The 15237-nt window shown below is 61.7% G+C and overlaps 1 protein-coding gene across 5 annotated transcripts; it reads right to left on the bottom strand.

Moving 5' to 3' along the window:
- Positions 1–137: 137 nt before the first annotated feature.
- Positions 138–14854, bottom strand: LOC105489761 (TraB domain containing). 5 transcript variants are annotated; one of them, XM_011754817.3, is made up of 11 exons: positions 14746–14828; positions 10727–11525; positions 7204–7270; positions 6731–6809; positions 5846–6012; positions 5307–5447; positions 2379–2489; positions 2142–2281; positions 1734–1906; positions 1543–1654; positions 138–1384 (listed from the first exon to the last, which is right to left on the bottom strand). In XM_011754817.3, exons 2-11 carry the CDS (start codon positions 10831–10833, stop codon positions 1210–1212), a joined length of 1272 nt encoding a protein of 423 aa, XP_011753119.1. In that variant the 5' UTR covers positions 10834–11525; positions 14746–14828; the 3' UTR covers positions 138–1209. The 5 variants fall into 5 exon arrangements, with proteins under 5 accessions (XP_011753119.1, XP_011753122.1, XP_011753123.1 ...); XM_011754820.3 differs by lacking the exon at positions 10727–11525 and having other exon boundaries at positions 14721–14854; XM_011754821.3 differs by lacking the exon at positions 10727–11525 and having other exon boundaries at positions 14746–14839.
- Positions 14855–15237: the final 383 nt, after the last annotated feature.

Genomic DNA, 15237 nt, shown 5'->3' with positions numbered 1-15237 from the left:
TGTCTCCTCCGCGGGAAACCAGGCAAGCTCCCCCAGGGCCCCTGCAGGGCCCCCAGCACACGCTGCCCTGGAGCATGGGGGAAGAGGCCGGGATCCTTCATTACCTGAACCCCATTTCCACACGTCACAAAACAGGATTTCCAAAATTAGAATTTATTTCAGTTTCTAAGGAATGAATCCCCGAGTGTGGCAGGAAGGACACGGCCAGCTCCTGATGCACACCTGATGTGACTCAACACTGAGTCGGGACAGACACAACCAGAGGTGACCTGGGTCCAGGCTGGGGCTGCACAGGCCGTGTCCTGGACAGCCAGGAGGGAGGCCCCGCACACAGACGGCCGCCGGGCAGGGGGCCTGAGCGGGGCAGGCCCGGCCATAGCCCATGTCCTTGGCCTTCCACATAGGTGCACACATTCTCTGCCCACAGAGGGCTAGACACCCTGGGCACCCCCTCACTCCGGGGGCTCAGGACACAGGCTTCCAGGTGAGGCTGCGCCTGGAGCCAGAGCTGATGTTTGGCTGCACACAAGCCCACTAGGGACAGACCCCAGAACACGAATTCTGTCCCCCTGGATTTAAGGCTGGTGTTTTTTGACATTTACTTCAGTTTTTCTCTTTGAAATTAAAATTACCTGAGTAAAAGATTTTGAGACATTAAAAAAGCCAAAAACACAGAATCCCTGCAGGCAGACGGCGCCAGGGAGGTGGCCGGGGCCAGGATGCCGGGGGCATGGCAGGGTTGGCTGGAGCTCAAGGGCCGGGCCTTTGTCCCAGTCTCGCCTGCCCTGGAGCCCCCAGGAGCCGCCCCTGGGCCGAAGCTCCCATGACTGGAGCACAGGAAGGCACAGTGAGGTAGGGACAGTGGCCATTGTCCCCCGCCCGCCGCCAGGGCTCAGAGGGCAGCGCACACCTCGGCTCCTCCAAGCCCCTGCCTCCTCGGAGCTGGGCATCTTGTCCAGAGGCCGGTGAACGGCCCCTGCAGTATGGGAGGGGAGGGGCTGCCGGGAGGCCTGAGCTCAGACAGTTAAATAATCCTTTATTTGGGTGGGCTGGGGGAGGGGTGACTGGACCAGAAGGGCAGGCGAGGCCGGGCCCAGACCCCCATGGGGGGTGGCAGGGGCCTCCGGCGGGCTAGGATGCGCCTGGCACCCAGGAAGTGCCGCGGGGGCACTGGCTCCTCAGGGGCCCGAGCGGGCGGGGAGCAGTCTCCTACTTGTGCCGGGCCTCGGTCACCCTCTGCAGGCAGTACTGCGCGGCGGGCAGCGACAGGACCAGGCTCGCAGTGCGGCGGCCCATCCAGTACAGGCTGTAGCCCAGCAGACCGAAGAAGGCGGCCTTCACGGCCAACCGAGACACTCTGCTGGAGACGGATGGCGGGGGCACGCTGCGGGAGGGAGGAGGCGCTGGGCCTGGCTGGGGGTGGGCTCCCCACACCCCAGCCCCCACGTCTGGGTCACTGCCACGTGCGGTTGGCCTCCCGGGGGCTCAGCCTCCACCTGGGGGCTTGCAGGGCGGGGCTCGCGGGGTGGGGTGGGCACTCACGTCATGATCTCCTGGATGTTGAGGTCGGTGCTCCAGTTCTTCTCAATGCCAGGCACGTGGCCCATGCCCACGACGCCCACCACCACAGAGGGGACACACTTCCTGGGCTCGGCTGTGGGGAAGGACAAGGGGTCAGTACCCGCTTGGGCCTCAGCCTCACGGGCGGCCCCGTGCCCAGGGACAGCCGTCACCGTCAGAGGCCCGAGGCAGCTCAAGGCGCCGGGCGGCCTGGCGCAGCATGTAGGTCAGGTAGACGTCGCGCTCCGAGACAATGGTGCGGTGCAGGTCTGGGAACTCGCCGATCATCTCAGCCATCATCTGCTCCAGCAGGTCCTTCTGCTTGCAGCGTTCCACGTCGTCCTTGCTGTGGAGAGGGTGGCTGCAGCCCCGCAGGGATGGGGCAGCGTGTTGGGGGAGGGCTGGCACCGTGGACACCGGGCAGGGACCACAGCATGTTTGTTTGGGATTTGTGGTAGACGGAAAGGGCAGGCAGGGAAGGCCTCGAGTGAGGACTGGCTGCGTTTGGACCTGCACAGGAAGGCCTGGAGCCTCCCGCAGACCACCCTGCAGGCCAGCCGGGGTCCTGGGGGCAGCCCTACCTGATGGGGTCTGACAGGAAGCACAGGCCCCAAGCCAGCCTGACCTTCTGCCAGAAGGAGAGCGCAGCGATGGCCCTCTTGAAGGTGACAGGGATGGGCCGGTCACCCAGGTGGAACTTGCAGAAAGGCACCTTGCTGGCCTGGAGCAGAGGCTGGGCGTTGGGGAGCAGTGGGAGCCCCAGACCACCCCTGTGAGCCACATCCCTGTGGTCACCCCCTACCTCGCCCTGTGCCCACCTCCTTGAAGGCCTCCCTGAACTCGCCGCCCGGGGCCATGCCCAGCTGCTCGGTGATGTGCGCAGACACCTTCAGCAGCAGCATCTGCATCAGCCCCGACATGAGCCCGTTCTGCAGAGAGAGGGAGCAGGCGTCAGCGGGAGGGGTGGGGCTGCGGGGTGCGCTGGGGGAACGGCAGAACTGGGATGGCAGGCAGCACCAGCACAGAGCTCCGCCCCAGCCCCGTGCTGTGTCCTCGGCCCCCTCCCCGACAGGTGCAGGACCACCCTAGCATACAGAGGGTGGGACCAGAGCAGGGAGTGCTGGCTTAACAGTCACTTCTCAAAGGTAGCTCCCTTCAGAAAAGGCCTTCACAGGCCGGGTGCAGTGGCTCACGCCTGTAATGCCAGCACTTTTGGAGGCCGAGGCGGGCGGATCACTTGAGGTCAGGAATTCTCTCAGACCAGCCTGGCCAACATGGCGAAACCCCATCTCTACTAAAAATATAAAAATTGGCCGGGCGCGGTGGCTCAAGCCTGTAATCCCAGCACTTTGGGAGGCCGAGGCGGGTGGATCACGAGGTCAGGAGATCGAGACCATCCTGGCTAACATGGTGAAACCCCGTCTCTACTAAAAATACAAAAAACTAGCCGGGCGTGGTGGCGGGCGCCTGTAGTCTCAGCTACTTGGGAGCCTGAGGCGGGAGAATGGCGTGAACCCGGGAGGCGGAGCTTGCAGTGAGCCGAGATCGGGCCACTGCACTCTAGCCTGGGCCACACAGCGAGACTCCGTCTCAAAAAAAAAAAAAAATATATATATATATATATATATAAAAATTAGCCGGGTGTGGTGGTGGGCACCTGTAATCCCAGCTACCCAGGAGGCTATGGCAGAATCACTTGAACCCCAGAGGCAGAGGTTGCAGTGAGCCGAGATCACACCACTGCACTCCAGCCTGGGCGACAGAGCGAGACTGCTCCATCTCAAAAAAAAAAAAAAAAAAGCCGGGCGCGGTGGCTCACGCCTGTAATCCCAGCACTTTGGGAGGCCGAGGCGGGCGGATCACAAGGTCAGGAGATCGAGACCACGGTGAAACCCCATTTCTACTAAAAATACAAAAAATTAGCCGGGCGCGGTGGCGGCGCCTGTAGTCCCAGCTACTCAGGAGGCTGAGGCAGGAGAATGGCGGGAACCCGGGAGGCGGAGCTTGCAGTGAGCCGAGATTGCGCCACTGCACTCCAGCCTGGGCGACAGAGCGAGACTCCGTCTCAAAAAAAAAAAAAAGAAAAAGAAAAAAAAAGAAAAAAGATCTTCACGAGGTGGTCTTGTGCTGCACAGGGGCCGCCTTGAGCTGGCACGGACACTGGGCGCTGGGCAGGCAGGCCGGAGACGGGGCCTCGCCACTCACCTGCCTGCTGAGGCCAGCACAGCACTGCCGCTGGTGCAGACGCCAGGCCACCCACATCTTCAGCAACCACAGCCTGAGACCTACTGCCCGGGTCTCGCCGGCCAGCTGGGGCCACAGGGGTGTCCACGCGTGGAGATGCTGCCCACAGAAGGGCAGCAAAGCCCCGGGGGCCACGCAGCGCCGGGCAATTGCTCACACCCTGCACACGCCCAGGGAAGGTCTGGGCCTGAGCCCTGGGAATGTCCCATCTGATGGAGGGCCCGTGTTTCTCCTGGGCCCAGGCCACCCTGGAGAGCCCGGGCTAACTTAGGATAAGATGTGCATGGGGCCTTGGTCTGCTGGGACCAGCTCCACCTCTGGAGGGGCTGGGGCCTGAGCTCAGCTATGCCTGTGACCAACCCTGGTAGAAACCCAGACACCAGGGACAGCGAGCCTCCCCCGGGAGGGGACAGGTGAATCGGACACCTGGTGTCTCCCAGACCCTGCCCCACGCCCCCTTCCCTCTGTGATGCCGCAGCACTGAGCACCACAGCACTGCCGAATTCTATGCCCCTTCGAGATCACTGGGCCCCAGGCTCTGGTGGGGAGGCTATCTGGCACTGGGCCCTGGCTGGACTGGGGACTGCCCTTTACAAGATGGCCCACAGAAGTCTGTGGTGACTTCCCTCACCTGGAGAAATTAAAAAATGAAAGGCAGGTGCCAAATGTTTAGGGACGTTTCTACAAGATCTCATTACAATTGTTTCCTTTGAACAGGGGGAAGGCAAACTGACTAGGGCTGGGGTCAGGTATCCCTTTGAAAACACAAAGATCAGCCGGGCATGGTGGCTCATGCCTGTAATCCCAACACTCTGGGGGCCGAGGTGGGTGGATTGCCTGAGCTCAGGAGTTTGAGATGAGCCTGGGCAAAATGGCAAAACCCCATCTCTACTAAAAATACAAAAAATTAGCCAGGTGTGGTGGCGGGCACCTGTAATCCCAGGTACCCAGGAAGCTGAGGCAGGAGAATCGCTAGAACCCAGGAGGCGAAGGTTGCAGTGAGCTGAGATTGCACCACTGCATTCCAGCCTAGACAACAGAGCAAGACTCTGTCTTTAAAAAAAAAACAAAACAAACAAACAAAAACGAAAACACAAAGAGCAATGAGAAAGTCTTGCCTCAGCAGTCACTGCAAGGCTGGAGAAGTGGGGACAGGAGGAGCCCTGAGCCCCACCCACTTTGGGGCCTGGGTGCGGTACCTGGGGGGCCAGCCTTGCAGTGAGACCTGACCCGTCCCCAGCGAAGGCTCAGCAGCCCAGTCCTCGGGCGACCAGCCCCAGCCTCAGCTTGGAGAGCCACCCGTTTCCCCCTCCCTTGCCTGAAACCGGGTAATGGAGCCTCTTACCTTTCTCCTGCCCCAGGGGAGGTCCCCAACCCGGTGATCCCCAGGGCGGGCCAGGCACAGCCACACTGACTGGGGCCATGGGCCGTGGGAGGAACCTGGGCAACAGGCACACAGGTGGCTTTGACCCCGACCCCGACCCCGACCCGTGGCTGCGCACCTGCCTCACGGCCTGCTGCAGCTTCTCCAGGCTGAGCTCCTGCGCCTCCCGCAGCAGCGTGCTCTCATCCATCTTCAGCATGGACACACGGTACTGGCAGAGCTCCACGACCACCACATCAGGCTGCACCTCCCGGATGGTCTGCAACAGCCGCAGGCCACGCCTTGTGAACATGGCCAGCTCCCTGCCCCTCAGCACAGCTGACACCAGCACCAGGGGCCCCATCCCAGGCGCAGCCAGCATTGGCGTCACCCCAGGGCTAGCTAACCCCGCTGCTGCAGTGACAGCTCGATTCTTCAAGCAACAAGAGAGGAAGCTGTGAAGCTTGTTCACTTGTCAAGTGGAAAGACGCACGAGGCTGTTATGGCTCCCAGGCAGGAAGCCCACTGCCCCACTCCCAGGGACCACAGAGTGTTGAAGCAGATGGCCTGCGGTGCACACACACGGGCACACGGGCCCTGCCACGAGGTCCCTTTGAGTGCAGGACACAGTAGCTTACACCAACCCGCGTCCGGGCTGTGGCGGGCGGTGGCACTCACCTTCACGACGTCCCTCTTGCTGTCGTCGCTGAAGTGGGCTGTCCCCACCACGTACACCCTGCTCCCATCTTCAGCCACCAGCTGGGTCACAGTGCGCGGCAGGTTGGGCTGCTGACGCCGCCGCTTTAGCTTCATCTCCAGGAGCAGATTGAAGGCGTCCACGTCAGCTGCAATAGCAGCACAGGCCGTTGTGGGACCGGGCCCACCCAGGGACACCGCCGGGCCCACCCAGGGACACCACCAGGCCCGCTGGCAGCCTGGGCTCCGGAACCCTCCTGGGTTCTGAGAATCAAACAGGTGCAGAGCACACGCCCCCTGGCGAGCATCACACGCCACATGCTTGGCCTGCCTGGTGATGGAGACACCAGCTACCAACTCTGTGAGCTGGATGCCGTCGAGAAGCCAGGGCCTCAGGAGTCCTGTGCCCCATACACCCCGTGAGGGCGACCCTGGGGGCTGCTGTGGATGACGCCTGGTGTGGGGGACAGTGGGGGGCGGGTGCTGCAGGGGGCTTAGCTAGGGGAGGGGCTCTGAGGCAAAGCAGGCCCCCCACCCCACTCAGGAGGGACAGGCTGAGGCCACAGCAAGGAGGGACTCCCATGCCGCTCACACTACTTGTGCTCAAGAGCCCCTCCAGGGGCCGGCCTGTGCTGTTGGCAGCCCCTCCAAGAGGCTCCACTGTCAGGCAGGGCCCAGGAGCAGCTGCTGTTGGGGGGCAGGTCTGCCCTCTGGAGCACCAGGCCCAGCAGCACTTACCCCAGGTCTCGGCCAGGACCCTGCTCACCACAAGCTCCAAGCCCCTAGCAGCGGTTGGCTGCCTCCCCCTCCTCCTTGACTCAACAGCCCAACATGGGGGAACGTGCCAGGGCCCTGAGGGAGACATACACAGGTTCTGGGGGTCCCCAGAAAGCACCCTGGGCACCGGCTCTGAAGCCTCCGACGACACAACAGGTTCCACGTTGGCCTGCAGGCGGAAGGGAGAGTTCAAGTCAGGGTCCATGCACCCCAGAAAGCCAGGGCTCCGTGGCAATTCCACGGACCACGTACCCTGGAAAGGGCCCTGTGGCCGCTCCGTGGACCACACACCCTGAAAAGCAGGGTCCGTGGCCGCTCCATGGAGCCTAGGCCCCTTGCTGCTTGGCTGTCACTGGCATGGCTGCCATCAAGCTAGGCAGACAGGGCCACCAGCCGCCTCAGCCCAGGGCCCCTCTCCCTCGGAGGTGCCTCCTGCCTGACCCTGGAGAGCCCTGTGAAGATCACCTTTGCAGAACAGCAGCCAGGGACCGACCCCGAGAACCCACACAGTGGGGAGGTCCCCCACCCCTGCCTCTGTGCGTCCAGCCCAGCCTCTACCTCACCTCATTCGGTGGCTGCTGCTCCTCCCCGTCCATGGCTGGGCGGCGGCTTCTTGCACGGGTGGGGAGCCTGAGGAGAGGCATGAGAGGCGGAGTTTCCACCTGGAGCCCCAGGCCTGGCTCAGGACTCACTGCATAGTGCTCTGTCAGTCTAGAACCATCTGTTGGGCGGGACTGGGGGCTCCTTTCCCCATATCCCCAAACGCCTCCTGCCCATCAAAGGCTACTGAGGTCCAGGGTGCATTCAGGTCAGGCCCGGGTGGGGAACAGCCAGCAGGTCCCCGGGGACCCACCATAAGCAAAATGCAGACGGGCTAGGGCGGGCTGCTGGTGCTCAGGCCTCATTCAGCACAGGGCCAGAGCTGCCCAACCTTCACCGCGGCATGGCGGGCAGACACAGGAAGGCGGCCCTGGGGTCCGTGCCTGATCTCAGGACACAGAACGCAGCTTCTGACACGTGGCAAAGACCCCAGGGCCTTTGTACAAAAGCCACTTCCCCTTTCGGTAACTACAGCCCAGGCAACGTCATCAGAGTCAGTACAGACAGAGGAATCCACAAAGCACACAGTTCAACGTGTTTGGAGCCAAGACCTTCTCTCCCAGATTAAGAGACAAACATGGTGTGGAAGGAACCATGGCAGAAACTCGGACAGGCTGGGGCAGCCATGCGAGGGGGCTGCCCCGACGTGTCACAGCTCCCCACAGACCCTCAGAGAGAAACCAGGAGCTCAGGCTGGGGGCCCAGGAGCCTAAGGAAGAGAAAGAAAACAGCCAGGCGCCTGTAGCACCAGAGGCACATGCCGGCCAAGACCCATGGCGCCCCTTGAGGTGGGGGCAGGGACCAGCATGTTGTCCTGAGACCGGCCACGGAACGCCAGGAGCGACTGTTGACAAAGTCAATGGCTCATGCATGTCCTGGCAGATGGATGTGTCGCCAGGCAGAATCATTAAAATATCCAAAACAGGCCAGGCAGGGTGGCTCACACATGTAATCCTAGCACTTTGGGAGGCCAAGGTGGGCGGATTGCCTGAGCTCAGGAGTTCGAGACCAGCCTGGCCAACACAGACCATCCTGGTGAAACCAAGTCTCTACTAAAAATACACAAATTAACCAGGTGTGGTGGTGCATGCCTGTAATCCCAGCTACTGGGGAGGCTGATGCAGGAGAATCGCTCTGAACCTGGGAGGCAGAGGTTGCAGTGAGCTGAGATCATGTCACTACATTCCGGCCTGGGTGACAAAGGGAGACTCTGTCTCAAGAGAAAAAAAAAAAAGTAAAAAAAAAAAGAGCCGTTGGGAGCTATTCTGAACTGTCTAGTCTTGCAAGGCATTGTGGTTTTGTCTTGAAGTGTCTGCATCAGTCAGAGACGAGCATCTGTGGAGGACACAACAGGGCTTGTATGTGCTTCAGAAGGGGCCACTGCCAGGTTCTGCTCTGATGCCTGTGTGCATCTGGGGTCATTCTCGTATCACTACTGCTGCCCACTTCTCAGAACTCATAAGAAAAAGGAACAATGGGCCGGGCGCGGTGGCTCAAGCCTGTAATCCCAGCACTTTGGGAGGCCGAGACGGGTGGATCACGAGGTCAGGAGATCGAGACCATCCTGGTGAACACAGTGAAACCCCGTCTCTACTAAAACTACAAAAAAAAAACTAGCCGGGCGAGGTGGCGGGCGCCTGTAGTCCCAGCTACTCGGGAGGCTGAGGCAGAATGGTGTGAACCCGGGAGGCGGAGCTTGCAGTGAGCTGAGATCAGGCCACTGCACTCCAGCCTGGGCGACAGAGCGAGACTCCGTCTAAAAAAAAAAAAAAAAAAAAAAAGAAAAAGGAACAATGAGTAATAAGATGCTACGTCAGGTTCCTTTCCTCTGCAAACCCTGTTGGCACACAGCCGCAAGCACAGACCCCGGCCCCAGCCAGGACTCACGGACCCAGCTGGGTCCCGGCCACTCATGTCCGAGTTAAGATGCCTCCAAGCTCAGGTGTCCTCACCTGTGAACAGGAAGGAACTCTCCGTGCAGTGTCTAGGAGGGCAGTCGGGGGGGGGGGTGGCAGGGACAGTTCTGAGCAGGGGAAGGGGCCTCAGTGCAACCAGAGGCCCCATCTGAAGCTGACCAAGAAGAGGGCAGCCCACCCTGAGGACAGCCAGGACTTCTGGAAGAGGAACTGGCCTGGTTTGGGGCAGGTGGTGCAATGGGGCCGTGGTCAGGGGAGGTCAGCTGAGACTAAAGAGACAGCTGATAAACACCAGGCTGGCCTGGGAACCCAGTCCTCATGCCCCTGGGGGCCTTGAGCCTCTGCAGAGGGCAAGGGGAGCCCACCCCACAGGCTCCCCTCTAGGGCCGTGCGGCCTTGGCAGGGGGTCCCATTCCTTTCCACCTGGGTTTGAGTCTGGACCCAACCCTGGCCTGGGCATCTTAATGGTTGGCATATCCAGGAAGTGCTGCTGGCACTGGTCGGAGCAAAGGCCTCGGCAGCTTGGGCCGCCTCCTTCCCCTTTTGCAGATGAAAGATACAAAACCCGCTGGAAGCTGTTGTGAGCAGCTGCCAGGCCAGCTGGCCCAGACAAGCACCCGGTCCGGGGGATGGCCACCTCCCTGGGTCCAGCTGCACATGGAAGTTGGGACTCTTACGAGCACGGGGGAGCACTAGGCTGGAGTCTGGGAGGCAGTTTCTTAGGAGCGCGGGGGAAACTCACACACGGAAGTCGGGACTCTGAGAGCAGCGCAAGGCTGCCAGCACGCACGCACGGGGGAAACTCCTTAAAGAAACTCTTGTGCAGCCAGTGGGAGGCTGCCTCGGCCCAGCCAACGGGAGGCGCCCACGTTGCCACAGCCCTTCCCCCATGGGTGTGGCAGCCCCAGGTCTGCGGTCAGCCCCCGCCCTCCACCCAGCCTGGCCAGACCCGCCTCTGAGGCCGGTCCCGGGTGCGCCTGTGGCCATGGACAGGGCAGGATCTCAGTTGCAGCAGCAGGCGCTGGTCCTGACCCCAGTCGTGCCACGGGGTGGGCGTGCACAGGTCTCCTGTCGGGGCGGGCAGAGAAGCCTTCCTGGCCGGCAGCCAAGCCTTGAGCAGGACGATGTCAGTGCCACCAGAGGCAGTGCCAGCCCCCAGCCCTGGCCCCTGAAGCCTCTCAGCAGAGGCGTGCTGCCCGCAGGGGGCCAGGCGGAAGGTCACTGAGGCCCCTCCAGCACCTAAAGCCCGTGATTCTGGGGGACATATCTGGCAGTCCCCCTCACAGTCCCAGCACTCTCTTTCCCTCCTCGCTGAGGCCCCTGGAAGCTCTAGGGTGTGATTTCAGGTCACCAGCCCTCCTCCCTCTAGCCTGCTCCAGGCAGCCGTGCTCTCAGACATTTACAGCTGGGCCCAAAGCCTCTCCCAGCTGCCTGGTGGTAAGCAAAGGGCCCTGGCCCGAAAGCCACAGATGCTGGGCCTGGACTCTGAAGTGTCTTCAGAGGCAATGTCTGAAGAACCACCCACCTGGATCCCACCCCTACAACCTCTGGGTCCCAGCAGAGCCATCACCTGGGGTCCGGCCAGCGCACACGGGAGCCCCCTCTGGGTCTCAGCAGAGCATCACCTGGGGTCCGGCCAGCGCACACTGCAGCCCCCTCTGGGTCCCAGCAGAGCATCACCTGGGGTCCGGCCACTCTCCTTCCCAAATCCCCAGTGCTGACACTGCCCCAGGGAGCCTCACAGCGGCTTCTGGCCTTGTTACCCGTGAGGCCAACCCGCTGGGAGGCAGTGCAGCCTGGAAGGAAGCCAGACGCTTCTATCAGACCAGCTGTGCTTCACTCTCCCTGCCCCGCACAGATGTCCACCGACCAGGACTGGGGTGGGTGCTGAACACGATTTGTGGGAGATGCCTCCTGAGCACGGGTAGCCGGCAGACAGGGTCCTCGGATCTCAGACCCCAGCGCTGCCCTGGGCAGGATGCTTCAAACGAGCCTCCGGTTAAGGCGGGAACTTGCCTCCAGGGTCAGCATCCCACCTGTCCCACACAGGTGGCCCTCTCTTGGCTGCAAGCACAAGCCACATGCAGACGCTGCTTTAGCAGTCGGCCTCAGCCTCTGAGCTTCTCTGCCACAGCATGATCTGTCCCAAAGGCAAAGAACAGGGTGGAGACCCACAGGGCAAGAAAAGACTCAGCAGCCTGATTTCAGGAGACCCTAGACACTGCCTCTGAAGACACTTGTTCTCCAAGGGCTGTTCCTCATCCGTGAAAAGCGATATCTGGCTTTGGAAACCATGATCCTCTGTGCAGACGAAGCCTCTGAGAGTTCCCAGCAGCCCAGGAGGACATCTGTTGTGCGCGAGAAAAGCCCTAGACACAAAATCAGAGCAGCATCTATAGTCCTTTGGCATCAGAGAAGGCTGTTTGCATCCAATGTCCCACAGGGTGTCTGTCCCAGGATGTGACATCCAGTCCCAGGCTGTTTGCATCCAATGTCCTGCAGCGTCAGGCTCCACAGATGCCTCAGACGGCACATCCCACCTGCCTGCTCAGGCCCCACTGCTACAGACTGAACTGTGTCCCCAAAAACCCACAGGTTAGAGCCCTAACTCCCACTATGAAGGTATTAGAAGGTGGGGCCTCCGGGAGGTGATCAGGTTCAGATGAGGTCATAAGTGCAAAGCCCCGGTGACGGGGTTAGTACTCCTGGAAAAGACACCACAGAGCTCTCGCTCCCCGAGGTGAGAACGCCGCAAGAGGGCCCGTCTACAAGCCAGGAGGCTGGATGGCAACCAGTGACCTTTGACCTGGGACGTCCAGCCCCTAGAACTCTGAGAAAATTAATTTCTGTTTTTTCCCAGCACCAGTGAGGCACGGTGGGAGAAGACTACTCGCCCACAGCCCCAGCTACTCAGGAGAGGCTGAGGTAGGAGAATTGTCTGAGGTCTGGAGTTTAAGATGAGCCTGGGCAACTTAGCGAGATCTCATTTTCTTTTTTTTTGTTTGAGACAGAGTGTCACTCTCTCGCCCAGGCTGGAGTGCCACAGCATGATCTCAGCTCACTGCAATCTCCCCCACCCCGGGGTCCAAGCGATTCTCCTGCCTCAGCCTCCTGAGTAGCTGGGATTACAGGCGCGCGCCACCACACCCAGCTAATTTTTGTATTTTTAGTAGAGATAGGGTTTCACCATTTTGGCCAGGCCAGTGTTGAACTCCTGACCTCCTGATCCACCTGCCGCGGCCTCCCAAAGTGCTGGGATTACAGGCATGAGCCACCGCGCCAGGCCGAGACCTCATTTTTGTTTTTGTTTTTGAGACAGAGTCACACTCTGTTGCCCAGGCTGGAGTGCAGTGGCGTGATCTCAACCTCTGCCTCCCGGGTTCGAGTGATTCTCCTGCCTCAGCCACCCAAGTAGCTGGGATTACAGGCACCTACCACCACGTCTGGCTAATTTTTGTATTTTTAGTAGAGATGGGGTTTTGCCATATTGGCCAGGCTGGTCTTGAACTCCTGACCTCAGGCGATCCACCCGCCTCAGCCTCCCAAAGTGCTGGGATTACAGGTGTGAGCCACCACACCCAGCCTGTTTTTTTTTTGTTTTTCTTTTGAGATGGAGTCTCGCTCTGTTGCCCAGGCTGGAGTGGGTACGATCTCGGCTCACTGCAAGCTCCGCCTCCTGAGTTCATACCATTCTCCTGCCTCAGCCTCCTGAGTAGCTGGGACTACAGGCGCTTGCCACCATGCCGACTAATTTTTTGTATTTTTTAGCAGAGACGGGGTTTCACCATGTTAGCCAGGATGGTCTCGATCTCCTGACCTTGTGATCTGCCAGCCTCGGCCTCCCAAAGTGCTGAGATTACAGGCGTACACCAACACACCCAGCCCAGCCTATTGTTTTTTTAAAGTTTCCTGGTCTGTGATGTTTTGTTACAGCAGCCAGAGCTAAGACACCCATCCTATCCCCTTCACCCTACTAGAAACTGCCTCCCAGACTCCAGCCTAGCTTCCTAGTGCAGACCAAAAGCTAGCTAGCACCAAATGCAGTTCCCAGAAAAAACCCATCTCTCAACCAACCCACTAGACCGGCTCAGAAAGCCCAGGTTCCAAACTGGTCAGACCTGGGGGTTGCAGAAATGACAAACTTGGAGGGACCAGGGTGTGGCCCAGAGCTCTGACCTCCCCTGCTTCCCATTTCTGAGGCTGGCGCCTTTGGCCACAGGAAACCTCTCCCGGGTCTGGTGGGACCGCTTCACGCAGGTGTGGCAGAGCTGGGAGACGGGAAACGCACCTGAGCCAGAACCCGAGGCCTCCTCGCCAGCACACCTGGCAGCCCCCAACCTCCGGGACCTGGTCACAGCCAACGCACAGCCCCCACACTGACCACCATGCAGGGGGCCCCACAGGCTCCTGCCACCCACCCACCCTGCCAAGCCCCCTCCTCGGACCCCACAGCATCAGGGCCTCCGGCGAGGCTGGCCAGCGGCCCCACCAGTCACACTGCAGGGGCGGCGGCAGCAAGCGGGGAGCAGAGACACACAGGGCAGTGAGCCTGGCGGCCTGCACAGCCTCTTTAGGGACCTAAAAGCTAGGAGGCGTCCATCTGGAGGCTACCGAGGCTGCGGGAGTCCCGCAGGGACCTCAGCACCCTCGCAAGTTCCTGGTTGTTTCTGGGACGCCAGTGCCCAGACAGCTCCCACTCCATTTTTCTTGTAAGAGTTTTGAAAAAGACACACGGCAGCTTCACGGTAGCTCAGTTACAAAGACCTTTTAAGTTTGGGCTGAGCACAGCGGGGGACGATCTGGCGTCCACTTCGCCCATATGGGAACCCCGCTCTGCTCCACTTGAAGGGCAAAGGCACCTACAGAGGAGCGAAGCCCCAGGTTTCAGCGGGGCCGGAGGGACAACGGGGGTCCGGGGCCTCACGCTTGGCCTCCTCCAGCACCCCCAGAGACCCGCAGGCCTGGGCCGCCTTCCTCCACTCTCACCTCGGCCGGCTCTACCGCAGGCGGGAGGCGGGATGGTTGGGGCCCTCCCGACCCGCGAGGACCCCGGGACTAGAGGTCCGACCCGCGCCCTCCCGCGAGGCCGCAGCTGACCCTCCCGGCCCCAGCCCTGGGGGCTCCGCTCCTCGGCAGCGTCGCTCCAGGCAGCGGTGGCGGGGAACGCTCGGGGCCTGCTCCCACCCCAAACCTGACCCGGGCCTGACCCCCACGACCTGCTCCCCCGGCTCCGAAACCTGACCCCGGCCTGGCCCCCACGACCTGCTACCCTGGCCCCCAAACCTGACCCGGGTCCGGCCCCCCACGACCCTGCTCCACCGGCCCCAAACCCTGAACCTGACCCGGGCCTGACCCCCACGACCTGCTCCCCCGGCCCCAAAACCTGAACCTGACCCGGGCCTGACCCCCACGACCTGCTACCCCGGCCCCAAAACCTGACCCGGGCCTGACCCCCCCGGCCCCTACCCCCCGACTCGGGCTGGCTCCTCCCGCCCCCCACCGTCACCCCACGGCCCTGACCCGGGCCCGCCCCCCGCCCGGTGCCGGGCCCCATCCTCACGCACGCGCTGTCCGCGCCGCGCGGCGTACCAAGGCGAGGCAGCGGCGCTCCTCAGCCGGCCTCCATGCGGCGCGGGACCTCAACGGACGGGGCGGGCTGGGGCCGAGGGGCGGGGCGGGGCGGACGGGCCAAGGGCGCCGGCGGCCGCGCGGCATGCCGGGAAAGGTAGTCCCACGCGCTTCCCGCTTGGCCCCGGCCTGCGACTGCGGACTACACTTCCCAAGGGGCCGCGCGCGAGGCCCCGCCCCGCCCCGGCGCCCCCGGGTCCTAAGGTGCACCGGCACGCACTAGGGAGGGAGGGTTCGAGTCCCGCCGCGGCCACGGCCTTGAGAGGCGCGCTCACATTCTCTGGTCGCAGCTCCCAAGCTGTGAAATGGGGACAATGCTCGCACGGCGTCCACAGGGTGGTTTTGAGTCGAATGATATTGAAATGTAACTGTTTTGTGAGTCGTCAGTCCCACACGAAAGAGCCGATAGTGGGACGCGAGGAGCCGAGAACACGGGATCCGGGAACGCGCCGA

The sequence above is a fragment of the Macaca nemestrina genome, chromosome 15 (assembly GCF_043159975.1).
Source record: "Macaca nemestrina isolate mMacNem1 chromosome 15, mMacNem.hap1, whole genome shotgun sequence".
Classification (NCBI taxonomy): domain Eukaryota; kingdom Metazoa; phylum Chordata; class Mammalia; order Primates; family Cercopithecidae; genus Macaca; species Macaca nemestrina.
The sequence above is the reverse complement of the archived record's forward strand: the minus strand, read 5'-3'. Positions and strand labels throughout refer to the sequence as shown.

Bases quoted from the DNA above. Each gene is read 5' to 3' on its own strand.
- LOC105489761 (XM_011754817.3), bottom strand. From the start codon at position 10,833: ATGCTCTGCTGGGACCCAGAGGGGGCTGCAGTGTGCGCTGGCCGGACC. The intron at 5,448-5,845 runs GTGAGTGCCACC...CGGCTGTTGCAG, and splicing joins GCAAGAGGGACGTCGTGAAG to ACCATCCGGGAGGTGCAGCC. The intron at 1,655-1,733 runs GTGACGGCTGTC...CCTTCCCCACAG, and splicing joins GCTGCCTCGGGCCTCTGACG to CCGAGCCCAGGAAGTGTGTC.